Here is a 12,481-nt window from a genome sequence, read left to right as displayed (position 1 = left end):
AGCATTTTCTTCACTTCTAAAAGGCATAGCCTGCATGTGTCAGACCTATTGTGTCAAGCTTTGCATGCAAGTTTCATTATGGCTGTCAGTGTAGGGACTGTTGTAACCTGTTGTAGCAACATTCCAGGATGCTGTTGCTACAGTACTGTCCCAGTACTGGTATTAGTGCTTATGATAAGAACAAAAATTAAATTTTATGGATTCATAAATAACTTTCAATAGTCAGGTATTTTTTATTTTTATATTAGTTTTATTTTAGTTTATATCATCATATGTACACATTACAGCAGTGTTACATTGTTAATGCATATAAACAATCTCTGAGAAATTGAACTAAATACAAAAAGTGTTGCCACCATCCCCACTCTCCCTTACTATATAATGTTTGATGTTTGTAGTTATACAGATCCTTGTAGCAGGGTCTTGTATTTGAGTTGTCAATAATCTGTATCGGAGTTGCCTGAAGACATACTGGTAACTACTCGGTGCTCTGTACACTGAAAAAGACCAAAATATTAGTAACAATAATATTCAGGACAATGCTTAAATATTTGATGCACGATAAAACTTGCACATAAAAAAAACATAGTTAAATGTATTAAGTTCAACATGAAAATAACAAGACTGAAAGGATTACCAAAAAAACTGTAATGTAAATTGAAAGAGGACAGGAAAAAATATGCAATAGCTAGTCGAATGGGCCTGATGTTTAGAATACAAGGAAATTTGTCAAACTTGCTGTCCATATTAAATAAACACTAAGATAATGAATAAAAAGCAGATCTTTTGAACAAAAAAAATTGTATGTATTATTTGCATTCTCGGGTCACGTGGAGCCTGTGCCTATCTCAGGCGTCATCGGGCATCCTGGCAGGATACACCCTGGACGGAGTGCCAACCCATCGCAGGGCACACACACACTCTCATTCACTCACACACTCACACACTCACACACTATGGACAATTTTCCAGAGATGCCAATCAACCTACCATGCATGTCTTTGGACCAGGGGGGGACCGGAGTACCCGGAGGAAACCCCCGAGGCACGGGGAGAACATGCAAACTCCACACTCCGACCCTGGAGGTGTGAGGCGAACGTGCTAACCACTAAGCCACCGTGCCCCCCTAAGAAATACATAGTGCTGTACTGGGTTACAGAATGTGGTATGTTCTTATGTCAAACACCATTTCAGATGTCACACAAGATTAGGCCACAGCTGACTACACTGTGACAGATAAGCAACAGAAGCCATTCAATGGAGTTTTGCATATGTGTATGTTTTAAAAAATATATAGTCAAACACAAAGAGCAAAAACAGCCTTAGTGATTACTTACTTCTCTGCCATAAACCCTGAAAAAAAGGAAATCTACTGGCAGCTGTTGGTTCTATACTCTGCAAATCAAACGCATTTGCCATAAAAGTTTCTGCCAATGCTTCTCGGACCTGCAACCACAAAACATTTGTTTACATTTACAGCATTTGGCAGATGCCCTTATCCAGAATGACTTACAAATGTTCAAAAGTATGTGTAATATCAAAGAATTATTTATGTCTGTTTGTTTGTTTGTTTGAATTGAAGAATGTGTACTGACTTTAGAGTAATCATACCTTACTATCCAGTAATGTTCCAAATACCAAAATAAAGAAACCCTTCAAAAACACAGAAATATTTTTTAACATTTAATATAATAAATATGACATTATATAGAATGATTCAAATTTGAGAAATCATGAAATAGTACCTGAAGTGAATTAAGGAATGGGAACACTACATGAATCCCAAAGTTCTGTGACAGCAAGGTCCCAATGCCGAATCCCAACGTTAGACCAAAGATAGGTGTTAAAAGCGCCACACATGTAACAATGTCCAATAGTGGATGTTTATCTCCTCTCCTCAACATCTTAAATAGAACCACAATAAGCACCATAAAGTTTATAGCTACAATTGTCAGAGCAGGAATCACAAATGCCAGGAGAACCTTTGTTTTATTCCAGTTCAGCCAACAATTGTAATCTTGTTGAATGTATCCTTTGCCTCCAGCTGTAGATGCCACAGTAATGACAGCTATGATTAACGGGGCTCCATAGCCAACAGTGAAGCCTATGGCCATCATTGTTCCTCTGGTCATTCTGGAAAAGACCATGAGGGTGCGGTAGAGGAGCAAAAGTGCAATCAGCAACATCCAGAAGAAAAGGGCAAGATAAAAGAAGTGCATGAAGAACGTCACTGTACTGCAGGGACCCTCTTGTTTAATAACAGCTGCTCCAATGATGAAGTAAATCTTCGCAATCAGGAGGGAGAAAGCGTTGTTGACTATGGAGACATGGCGCATGTAGGATGTGTCATTTCGTGTCACTGATTTCAATATGATGCTTTCAATGATGAGGCACAAAACCAAGCTAGCCATTGAAATGCCAACACCAATGTAGGTTATATAGTTTAAGGCTAAGTTATCCAGGTTAAATGGTGACATCAGGATTGAAAAAGAGGTGGTGTGATTGGACTCACATGTGTATCTTTCAGGTTCATTCCCTAATAGCTTTAACTGCCATCCAGTCGAGTCCCATCCACCAACACCATTCAGAAGACTAAAGTTCCAGAAGACACACTGAGGATTTCCCAATATAGTATTTATGATATCAAAAGAGAGAGAGATGTTGTTAATTAGTGAGTTTGTCTCAATCATAGCTACGTCTCCATTGATCATGGTGCCAGTCTGACTGCTGTCATTGTTGCACAGATTTCGAACAGGTAAGATGTTGTTAAAAACTGAAGAGATTATGACGGTGAGGGACATCTTGGCTTTAGTCACAGGAATATATATATGCGTAGTGAATTTTTTTCCAAATGTTTTAGAAAAGGGTGCAGTAATCAATTTCTTTTCTAAAGAAGTGAAGATTGTTGTTATTATAATGTCTTCATCCGGGAGTCTATGTGCAATGTTCTCAGTAGTGTTCAGAAGTTTATTACTGGTGCTACTTGTTGCACTGTTACTGTTTACATGCTTCCAAGTGCCTGATGTACCATCTGTTCCAATGACCTCGGCTGTTTTTATGAAATCCTTAAAAGAGAAATATTTATTAAACAAAGCAAATCTGAGCAATCTAATTTATCAGAAATATTTAATCACTAATTAATAATGAAGTAGTTTAATAATGAAGTAGTTCATTAGTAATCAATGAATGAAATTGGGGCATAGAAGCCTTTATTATTGCCATACATTACAGCAGAATTCTTTACTTAACATATCCTAACTGAGGACATTTTGGTCAGAGTGCAGGGGCAGCTTTGATAAAGCACAGTGAGGGTCCAACAGTGGCAGATAATAATAATAATAATAATAATAATAATAATAATAATAATAATAATAATAATAATAATAATAATAATAATAATAAGTCCACTCACCACTTTGACTGAGAAAATCACTAGATACACTGAATCCACTATTAATGAGATTGGCAGCAAGCTGTTGGTTTGCTGAAACCAAATCAATGTTGTTCGTTGTTGAGGTAATAGTGAAGTCTGCAATCACACTGCCAGGTCTGTTTAAAACACACACACACACAAAATGCTGAAATTTGCAATTACAGATGAAGAAAAATTTTGATTATAAATTGGATTCATCTGATGCTGGAAGAAGAAGAAGAAGAAGAAGAAGAAGAAGAAGAAGAAGAAGAAGAAGAAGAAGAAGAAGAAGAAGACTTAATTTGATTACTACTACTACTACTACAAATGAATAATGAATTTATTGATCTTTTAAATAATTCATCAGTATGTCAGCATATGTTAATTAAAACAATGTATTTTTAATTAAATTAGATTTTTATCAGAACTATGTATGGTGAACAGATCTGAAGCACAATTAACTTAGTTTACAATAAATATTTTCACCTGAAACCAGTCACTGATGCAGAGTTGAGCTGATAGCCAAGTACATTTTTGTTGCTTCGTTCAATCTGAGGGTACAAAATGAGTGTCCTATAGTTTAATGTGAAGAACTGTATACAAATCAATAACTACTACTACAAAATAATAATAATAATAATAATAATAATAATAATAATAATAATAATAATAATAATAATAATATGGATAAAATCATGAAATATTACATACTGTGCAATACTTACTGAACTCTGAATTGTATTTTTATATGTTGTATATTTGTCACTATCTTTATTGTTGAGGTCAAAGTCAAAGGTCTGAGTTAGTTTCAATGAGAGGCTTAGTACACGGGTCCCTTGAAATAAATAACAATAATGAAAAATTAAAAATAATATAAATTGACCATTGTATTCAATTCAAACCATCAAGCCATGGAAGATGACTTAGAATAAAGGTAAATAAAATTACACAGTAAATACATTTTATAATATACAGTTATACAGTTATAATATAAAGATTGGATTTAAACATAAAAATCTCATCTAAATTATTGTTTACCTTCTCGTATTTTCCTTAGGTGAGGCATTTGTGCTGGTAAGCTAAACTGAATTTTTTTAAAAAATGTATTACTTAGAAAATGTTGAATAATAATTACTATATAATAACAGGTAGAAACTTTTAATTACCTTTGAGGTTATATAGATTATATAGGAAGAGGAAAAAGTGTGATCTCTGTTACTGTGATTGTGGTTTTAGTATTTCCAAAACTGGGATTTTTACACATAACAACCTCTAGAGTTTACAGAGAATTGTAACTCAAAAAATCACTCTTTAGAAAAGTGGTGAGCAGAAAAGCATCTCAGAATGTACAACACATCAAACCTTAAGGTGGATGTGCCTGTAAGTATACATACCCTCAGAGGTAAAATAAATAAATAAATAAATAAAATAAAATAAAAAATCTACCATTAATCTTTAATTATTTTTGTGCCTAACAAGCAATTAAATTAAAAAAGTTATTTTTATTTTACCTCTACAATTATGTCAGAAATCCCATTAAGCAACTGTAAGTTCACCGCTTGCAGATGAATCAGCAGGATGGCAGCAAATCCTGGCAAATCATATTTTAATATTTTCCCTGTAAAGTAAATGAAAAAAATTAAAAAACTGCAAAAAACGATTGGATCTGCTGAAAACACCAGCTCAATGCAAAGAAGTTACAGCAGTGGTGGCTTGGTATTTTGTTTCATTTCCCAGCAGTGATACAAATCACATGACTCTATAATTGTGTATTACTGGTCATGTGACATTGCTCTTTTCTTGTTTTGTTAGCTCTACAGATAATCCTTGTTCTACTTTATTTAGTTTCTGTTTTATTTTAATAAAAACAAAATGCTTTTGTTCCATCTGAATACCACTATCTGATCCTTGTTTTACATATTTGCTGCAGATTTGTCAGCTGTACATCTTTAATCAAGGTCAGTGGTGCAACTATTTATTAGCCATAATTTTGGACTACAGCTGGTATCACCTTGTCGTTTCTACATATAAAATACCAGAGTTATTTAGCACATTCATAACTCACCAGGAAATAGTAAAATCTTAATTCAGTAAAAATTAACCTAAACAGTAATAATAAAAACTTTTCAGATTAAACAAATAAAAATTACAAATATAGATGCATCCACTAAGAGTCATCCTGTCATGGCATGCTAAAACAGGTGCTAATAACTATCATTATAACGATTGTTGTAGTTCCAGATTACATAGTATGGCATTTCACAGCTACTGCAGTTCCTCATTTCACTCAAAAAAAAAAACACTTGTAGGTAATAAATAAAATTTTAAATTGCACTGAATGTATATGTGTACGTACACACACACACACACACACACACACACACACACACACACACACACACACACACACACACACACACACATATATGTATCTAGTTTGAGAAAACCAACTACTATAGAAGCACAAACCTAGAACTACAGAAGAAACTTGTTCTTGCCCTTTATTGATAATTCTGATTGATCATTGAATACAAATGTAAACACATGATTTATCTTACCTTGGCTCTATGCATCCCACGATTTTCTCATTAAACATAAACAAGAGAGCTAGAAAGGTCTGAGCTTTAGACTCCGCTCAGATTTCTCTGATACCTGACCTTCTGGATGTCTTAGAATCAAAGAAAGGCATACTAGCCAGACCTGTTTCAGGTTTCAGTATTATTTCCTTGTTTCAAGACAAATGGATGGTTAAAGTGAGGTTGGTTGTAGGTGTCGCTACGCTATATGGCATAAAGTACGTGGACACCAGATCATAATATTCATATTGTGATGCTACAATGTTGAAGGCACACAATTGTCTAGAATTGTGTAGAATGCATGCTGTAACATTAAGATTATCATTCACCTGAAGGCCAAAACTTGACTGTCACAGATTCCCAGCACATGCTGCAGCTTTCGATGCACGTCATATCTCCATTTTAATTGCACTGTGCCATGTGTTTATAATTACTTCTACAGTCATTACTGAATTGCTTTTGGTTATTGACCTCACCCCTGTCTGGTCATTGTTTTATTAGGTATCTCGTATGTCATGAATGTTCTCACTTGTTTTGAGTTCTTTGCTGAATAGTGCCTTAGTGTAAGTCCTAAAAAGTCCCTGGATCTGAGTCTCAAGTTGAAGCCTTTTACCTTTTTCGGTCTTTTGAAATACAGTAGGCAGAAATCTTTTTTGCAATCAAAACTATTTGAGCCTGAGCCTTAAATAAATATTTATTGTTTCTTTGTCCTTTGCATTATTCTAGTTTTCTGTTTTCTTGATTTCTGGTTTCATTGTCCTGGATTATACTTATATGATGTTGCCTGTCTGTTCTCTGACACCCACAATGCAGATATGATGAGGTACACTTGTACACTTGCTATACACTTGTGTCTTGCATCCCAACGATACTTACATGAATATACCATGTTAGGCAATTTAAAATCAGTAAAAACATGGTTTGCTAGGATTCGTTTGAAACTTGATTGGCTGGCACAAAGCCTGAACTCATCTCTAAATATCATTGCTGATGTGTTTAGATTGTGAGGTTCAACAAGCAAACCAAATATATTTAACTGAATCAATTTTTAAAATGTGTGCAATTTTACGGGATCTTGTACTTCAGATAGTGTACCTTTTAAGATAAAAGTTTTAGTTTGACAAATCAGTAAATATTTAAAGTCCCTGATTATATCAAAATATGAGTAATGGGCTTTCAAAGTTCATTAGCAGTAAAGTTGTGGAGCAGGAACATTATTTTATTATTAGGGCAGGTAATTAATATTTACATTAAAATAAGGAACACTTGCTTAATGTGTGTGAGATGCTTAGTGTGTAAAGCTGAATCAAATCTAGGTTTGTTAAAACTAATGTAAATAGTAATTGATTTGTTGAGAAGTATTTATTTAAATCTTACACCAATGACAAAATCCTACATCCAAACTTTACAGGTTATTAAACAGACAAAGTCCAATGTCAAGTTGCATGTCAAGAAGAAAGACATGCAACCAAAATGCAATCCAAGACACAAAAGCTAAAACAAAAAAAGTATGCTTCGGTTGTAGAGGTCCATGTGAGACGATGGAGGATCCTTAGAAGTGGCCGTGACAGAATGTGTATAAAGGGTGATATAATGATGGCAATTGACTTCAATTCACTTTTTCAGCAGCAACATTTGTTTCCCTTTGACTCTTAAAATTAATTTAACCATTAACAAATTGCATATACTGTATCTGTATAAGACCAGCCTGTTTATTGGACCCCAAAATTGCATTATTGCTAAAATGCTAAATTTGAGTAGATTACTATAATAGTAGTAGTTATGTGACAATATAGATATAGGTGTCAAATAGATGTATCTGAGTTGCTTGAAGACATACTGCTGCCACTTGATATATTATAAACATCTGAAAAAAAAATATATATTATTGCCAATGCAATTGAGGACATTGCAATGTTCTTGCAGGATGCATGATAAAGCTCATGTAACAAAACCAAAATTATATTATGTGCAATATCAAAAGAACAGGACTAAAAAGACCAGTTCAGTTCAAATGATGCACAGGGTTGAAAAAACAATAATTTTCCTATATTTACAGCATTTTGGCAGACACATTTAAACAGCAGTTAATTGCTACTATATTTCAGCCTATAGTAAAATTCGAGTCAGTTTAAATTTACACTGATTCCTTGAGTAAAATCATCAAAGTTAACCATTTTTATTCAATTATTCTTACAATTTTCTTAATTAAAGAAAAGCATGCATTGCCTACAGTATGGCCTTTATTCTATTTTAAAAAATTACAGATTTATTTAAAATTACAAATCCAACAGATTTATCATGCTGAACAGATCAAATCTGAAATGTTCTACACTCAAAATTGATTTATTTTGAAAACTGTTCATTTATACTATTACTTGTTTTAATACAAACTTTAAAAGAGAGTTTAAGTTTAGTGTGTGAATGTTATAATAAAATATAGTCAAATATGAAGTGAAAAGATTTAATTTGTGCATGTTAATTTTCAGTTTAGTTTCATACTTCTCTGCCGTAGTCTTTGAAAGAAAGGAAATCCACTTGAGGATGATGGTCCTGCAGTCGTACTCTGTAATCCAGACACATTTGTCATATTAATTACTACAGTAAAGTCATTTTTATTTTTTAAAGAACTTGCATATGTAATATAAACTATATTTACCCTAGTCTGGCCAGAACTTAGGTTCCTCTGTAAAAACTTTCCTGCAAATGCTTCTCGGACCTGCAACCACAAAACATTTGTTTACATTTACAGCATTAGGCAGATGCCCTTATCCAGAGTGACTTACAAATGTCCAAAAGTATGTGTAATATCAAAGTATTATTTATGTCTGTTTGTTTGAATTGAAGAGTGTGTAATGACTTTAGAGTAATCATACCTTACTATCCAGTAATGTTCCAAATACCAAAATAAAGAAACCCTTCAAAGAGATGGGAATATTTTTTAACATTTACTATAATAAATATGACATTATATAGAATGATTCAAATTTGAGAAATAGTGAAATAGTACCTGAAGTGAATTAAGGAATGCGAACACTACATGAATCCCAAAGTTCCGTGACACCAAGGTCCCAATGCCGAATCCCCACGTTAGACCAAAGAGAGGTGTTAAACTCGCCACACATCTAGCAATGACCACTAGGGGATGTTTCTCATCTGGCTGAGTGGAAGCATTACCTCCTCTCCTCAACATCTTAAACAGAACTGCAATAAGCACCAGCAGGTTTATAGCTACAATCGTCAGAGCAGGAATCACAAATGCCAGGAGAGCCTTTGTTTTATTCCAGTTCAGCCAACAATTGTAACCTTGTTGAATGTATCCTTTGCCTCCAGCTGTAGATGCCACAGTAATGACAGCTATGATTAACGGGGCTCCATAGCCGACAGTGAAGCCTATGGCCATCATTGCTCCTCTGGTCATTCTGGAAAAGACCATGAGGGTGCGGTAGAGGAGCAAAAGTGCTGACAACAACATCCAGAAGAAAAGGGCAAGATAAAAGAAGTGCATGAAGAACGTCGCTGTACTGCAGGGACCCTCTTGTTTAACAACAGCTGCTCCAATGATGACGCAAATGTTCGCAATCAGGAGGGAGACAGCGATGTTGACTATGGTGACATGGCGCATGTAGGATGTGTCATTTCGTGTCACTGATTTCCATATGATGATTTCAATGATGAGGCACAAAACCAAGCTGCCCATTGAAATGCCAACACCAATGTAGGTTATATAGTCTAAGATTATGGCTTGGACTTTATCCAGCATAAATGGTGACATCAGGATTGAAAAAGAGGTGGTGTGATTGCACTCACATGTGTATCTTTTAGTTTCATTCCCAAGTAGATTTAACTGACATCCAGTCGAATCCCATCCACCAACACCATTCAGAAGATTAAAGTTCCAGAAGACACACTGAGGGTTTCCCAAGGCTTTATTTATGACATCAAAAGAGAGAGAGATGTTGTTAATTAATGAGTTTGTCTCAATCATAGCTACGTCTCCATTGATCATGGTGCCAGTCTGACCGCTGTTATAGGTCAGATTTCGAACAGGTAAGATGTTGTTAAAAACTGAAGATATTATGACTGTGAGAGACGTCTTGGTCTTAGTCATGGGAATATTTATTTGGGTAGTTGATTTTTTCCCAAATGTTCCAGAAAAGGAGATGTTAATGGAAGAAAATGTCAGTTTATTAAAAGAAGAGAAGTTTGTTGTTATATTGGCGTTTTCATCCAAAAGTCTGCGTGCAATGCTTTCAGTGGAGTTCAGAAGTACAGAACTGGCATTCGTTGTTGTACTGTTCTTGTTTAAAATCACCCATGTATTTATTGCACCTTCTGATCCAATGACATCAGTTATTTTTAGGAAATTCTTGCAAAAAAAAGTAAAACATGTTAAATATAGCATATCTGCTCCATATAGTATAACAGTAGAAATATCTAATCATAAAAAAATACAACTTGAAGGTTGTATACAACTTGAGGTTCCAACAGGAGATGTAAATGTAAAATTGCTGCATAGTATGAAACACTTTTGCAGTCAAAACAAGCCAATCATATGCTCTAAAAATGACTTACTGTCATAACTGGTTGATTGACTGAAATTGCTTGACAGCGACTGGAAATGGTTGTCAGTGTTTCTACAAGTGTTAATATGGTATCTGGAGAGTCAACAATGTTTTTAATCTCTGATGTAGCATTACTGCTGATGTTGAACATAAACTGTGGGATGTTTTCCAAGGGTACAGTCTATAGAAAGAAAACACAAAATATTATTAAGCAGGAAACAGAAATCACTATCAAGATTATCCATGATGGAAGTAAGAACAAAATCCAATTGCCTTAGCTTCTTCTTTTAAAATGACAAAAATAAGCAAGACACAGTGGTCTTCTATGGTGTTCCAGAGGTTTGCATTACACTGAGCTACTTGATAGCCATCCATGTTTTCAGCACAGTCTCCGTTGTGTGTGTCTCCCTGAATTCCAGCTCCAAATACAGAATCAAAGCAGTCAAATTCTAAAGAAAGAAATGAAAAATATATTATTATAATACTACTACTACTACTACTACTACTACTACTACTACTACTAATAATAATAATAATAATAATAATAATAATAATAATAATAATGCATTCCTCTAGATATAATATGTAACCATGTAGATCAATATTTCTCCATGGCAAGAAAATGCATTTATAATATATTTGTTGTACATAATATTGTAAAACATTTTGTATTGCATTATATTTATAATGAACATTCGATCAGAAAAAAAAAACGTCACAAAATAGCCGTTACAGATATTAATGATTTGTAAAAGTAATAAGAATTATTTTGCGGTTTTTAATTTTTATTTTTATACTACATGAGGTGCCGGGGAAAGAAATGTAAATAAAAATAAATGATTACTCACGTTTGTTTATTATATTTAGTGTAATGCTTTTTGAGTTGTAAGATGGATTTGTAATTCCATTGATGGGAGTTTTGAGTTGGCATGAGACTTGTACGATTTGGTCATTAGTCTTACACTGCTGTTGGTTAACTGTATAGTTACAGAATATGCAGCCTGTTGTTGGGTCTGTGCAATACAATTAAATGGTAAAAAAAAATCAGGCAAATAATCATTCAGTTAAACACCATATATAAAATGGTTAAGTCATACCAAATACAAATCAATAATCAAGTTTTTGGATTCATGACCTTCCATAACACATATAACATAAATAAAAAGAAAAAAAAAACAGTTGTGTGTAACCTGTTGAAGGTGAGCTGCAAGCTGTGCCCCATTCCACTTGATACACCACCTGAATACAACACTTCAGTGGAATTGTATCAGTCTTACATTCTAAAGTTTTGTCAGTGCTCACTTCGATATTAGGGTACGGCTGAATTGTAATGGAGCCACGACCAATCCATTATGGAATTCCCACTGATGCGTGTTTAAATTTGGTGCGTTTTACTCCGACTGCACTTCCTGACGCAACCCTCGCTATTTTTCCAGGCTTGGGACCAGCACAGAAGTCACTGGCTTGCAACTCTTGTGGCTAGATTAGCCTTGTTTCCACATAACAGTACATATTAATGCATTGCACAGTAACAAACATAATAATGTGTTGTACAATTCTCAACTTAATTTTAGTAGTTTCAGCAATCCTCTTTGCTGAATCCTTATTTGCTTGATCTAAGTCAATAGTGTTACAGAAAGTCTGTAATGCACTCAGAAATAACACTGACTGATTAGTTCCTCAGGAGCTCTTGGTTGCACAGTTCCACTTGACTATAAATTGTTGTAGAAAGGACATTATTTACATTTAAATTACTTCCTGTTCAGTGTCACCCAAATGAGGATGAGGTTCGCTCTGTCTGGTTCTGTTTCTTCCTCATATCATGTCAGGGAGGATTTCCTCACCACCGTCACCTCAGGCTTGCTCATTAGGAATAAATATTAGAGATAAATAACTCAATCTTAAATTTTACTTTTGAAGCTGAAACT

General features: G+C 34.4%; 2 protein-coding genes across 2 annotated transcripts; both read right to left on the bottom strand.

Moving 5' to 3' along the window:
* Positions 1-286: 286 nt before the first annotated feature.
* Positions 287-4,396, bottom strand: LOC125139730 (adhesion G-protein coupled receptor F1-like). Its single transcript, XM_047804852.1, has 7 exons — positions 4,138-4,396; positions 3,899-3,963; positions 3,413-3,549; positions 1,746-3,065; positions 1,612-1,653; positions 1,338-1,446; positions 287-497 (listed from the first exon to the last, which is right to left on the bottom strand). Exons 4-7 carry the CDS (start codon positions 2,799-2,801, stop codon positions 334-336), a joined length of 1,371 nt encoding a protein of 456 aa, XP_047660808.1. The 5' UTR covers positions 2,802-3,065; positions 3,413-3,549; positions 3,899-3,963; positions 4,138-4,396; the 3' UTR covers positions 287-333.
* Positions 4,397-7,362: 2,966 nt separating this feature from the next.
* LOC125139729 (adhesion G-protein coupled receptor F1-like) lies at positions 7,363-11,903 on the bottom strand (the record flags this gene model as incomplete). The annotated part of the gene is made up of 9 exons (XM_047804851.1): positions 7,363-7,855; positions 8,491-8,554; positions 8,648-8,707; positions 8,865-8,906; positions 8,999-10,357; positions 10,564-10,734; positions 10,827-11,002; positions 11,402-11,566; positions 11,744-11,903. Coding segments are annotated over 9 exons (2,259 nt in total), but the record flags the coding sequence as incomplete, so codon positions are not given.
* Between the last annotated feature and the right edge of the window lie 578 nt (positions 11,904-12,481).

Source organism: Tachysurus fulvidraco, chromosome 20, assembly GCF_022655615.1.
Source record: "Tachysurus fulvidraco isolate hzauxx_2018 chromosome 20, HZAU_PFXX_2.0, whole genome shotgun sequence".
Lineage (NCBI taxonomy): Eukaryota > Metazoa > Chordata > Actinopteri > Siluriformes > Bagridae > Tachysurus > Tachysurus fulvidraco.
Note: the sequence above shows the minus strand (reverse complement) of the source record. Positions and strands in the feature narration are given on the sequence as shown.

Coding starts and splice junctions, on each gene's coding strand:
- LOC125139730 (XM_047804852.1), bottom strand. CDS start 2,801: ATGTCCCTCACCGTCATAATCTCTTCAGTTTTTAACAACATCTTACCT. Junction 1,654..1,745: donor CATTCCTTAATTCACTTCAG/GTACTATTTCAT, acceptor GTGTTTTTGAAG/GGTTTCTTTATTTTGGTATT. Junction 498..1,337: donor TCAGGGTTTATGGCAGAGAA/GTAAGTAATCAC, acceptor GGTCTTTTTCAG/TGTACAGAGCACCGAGTAGT.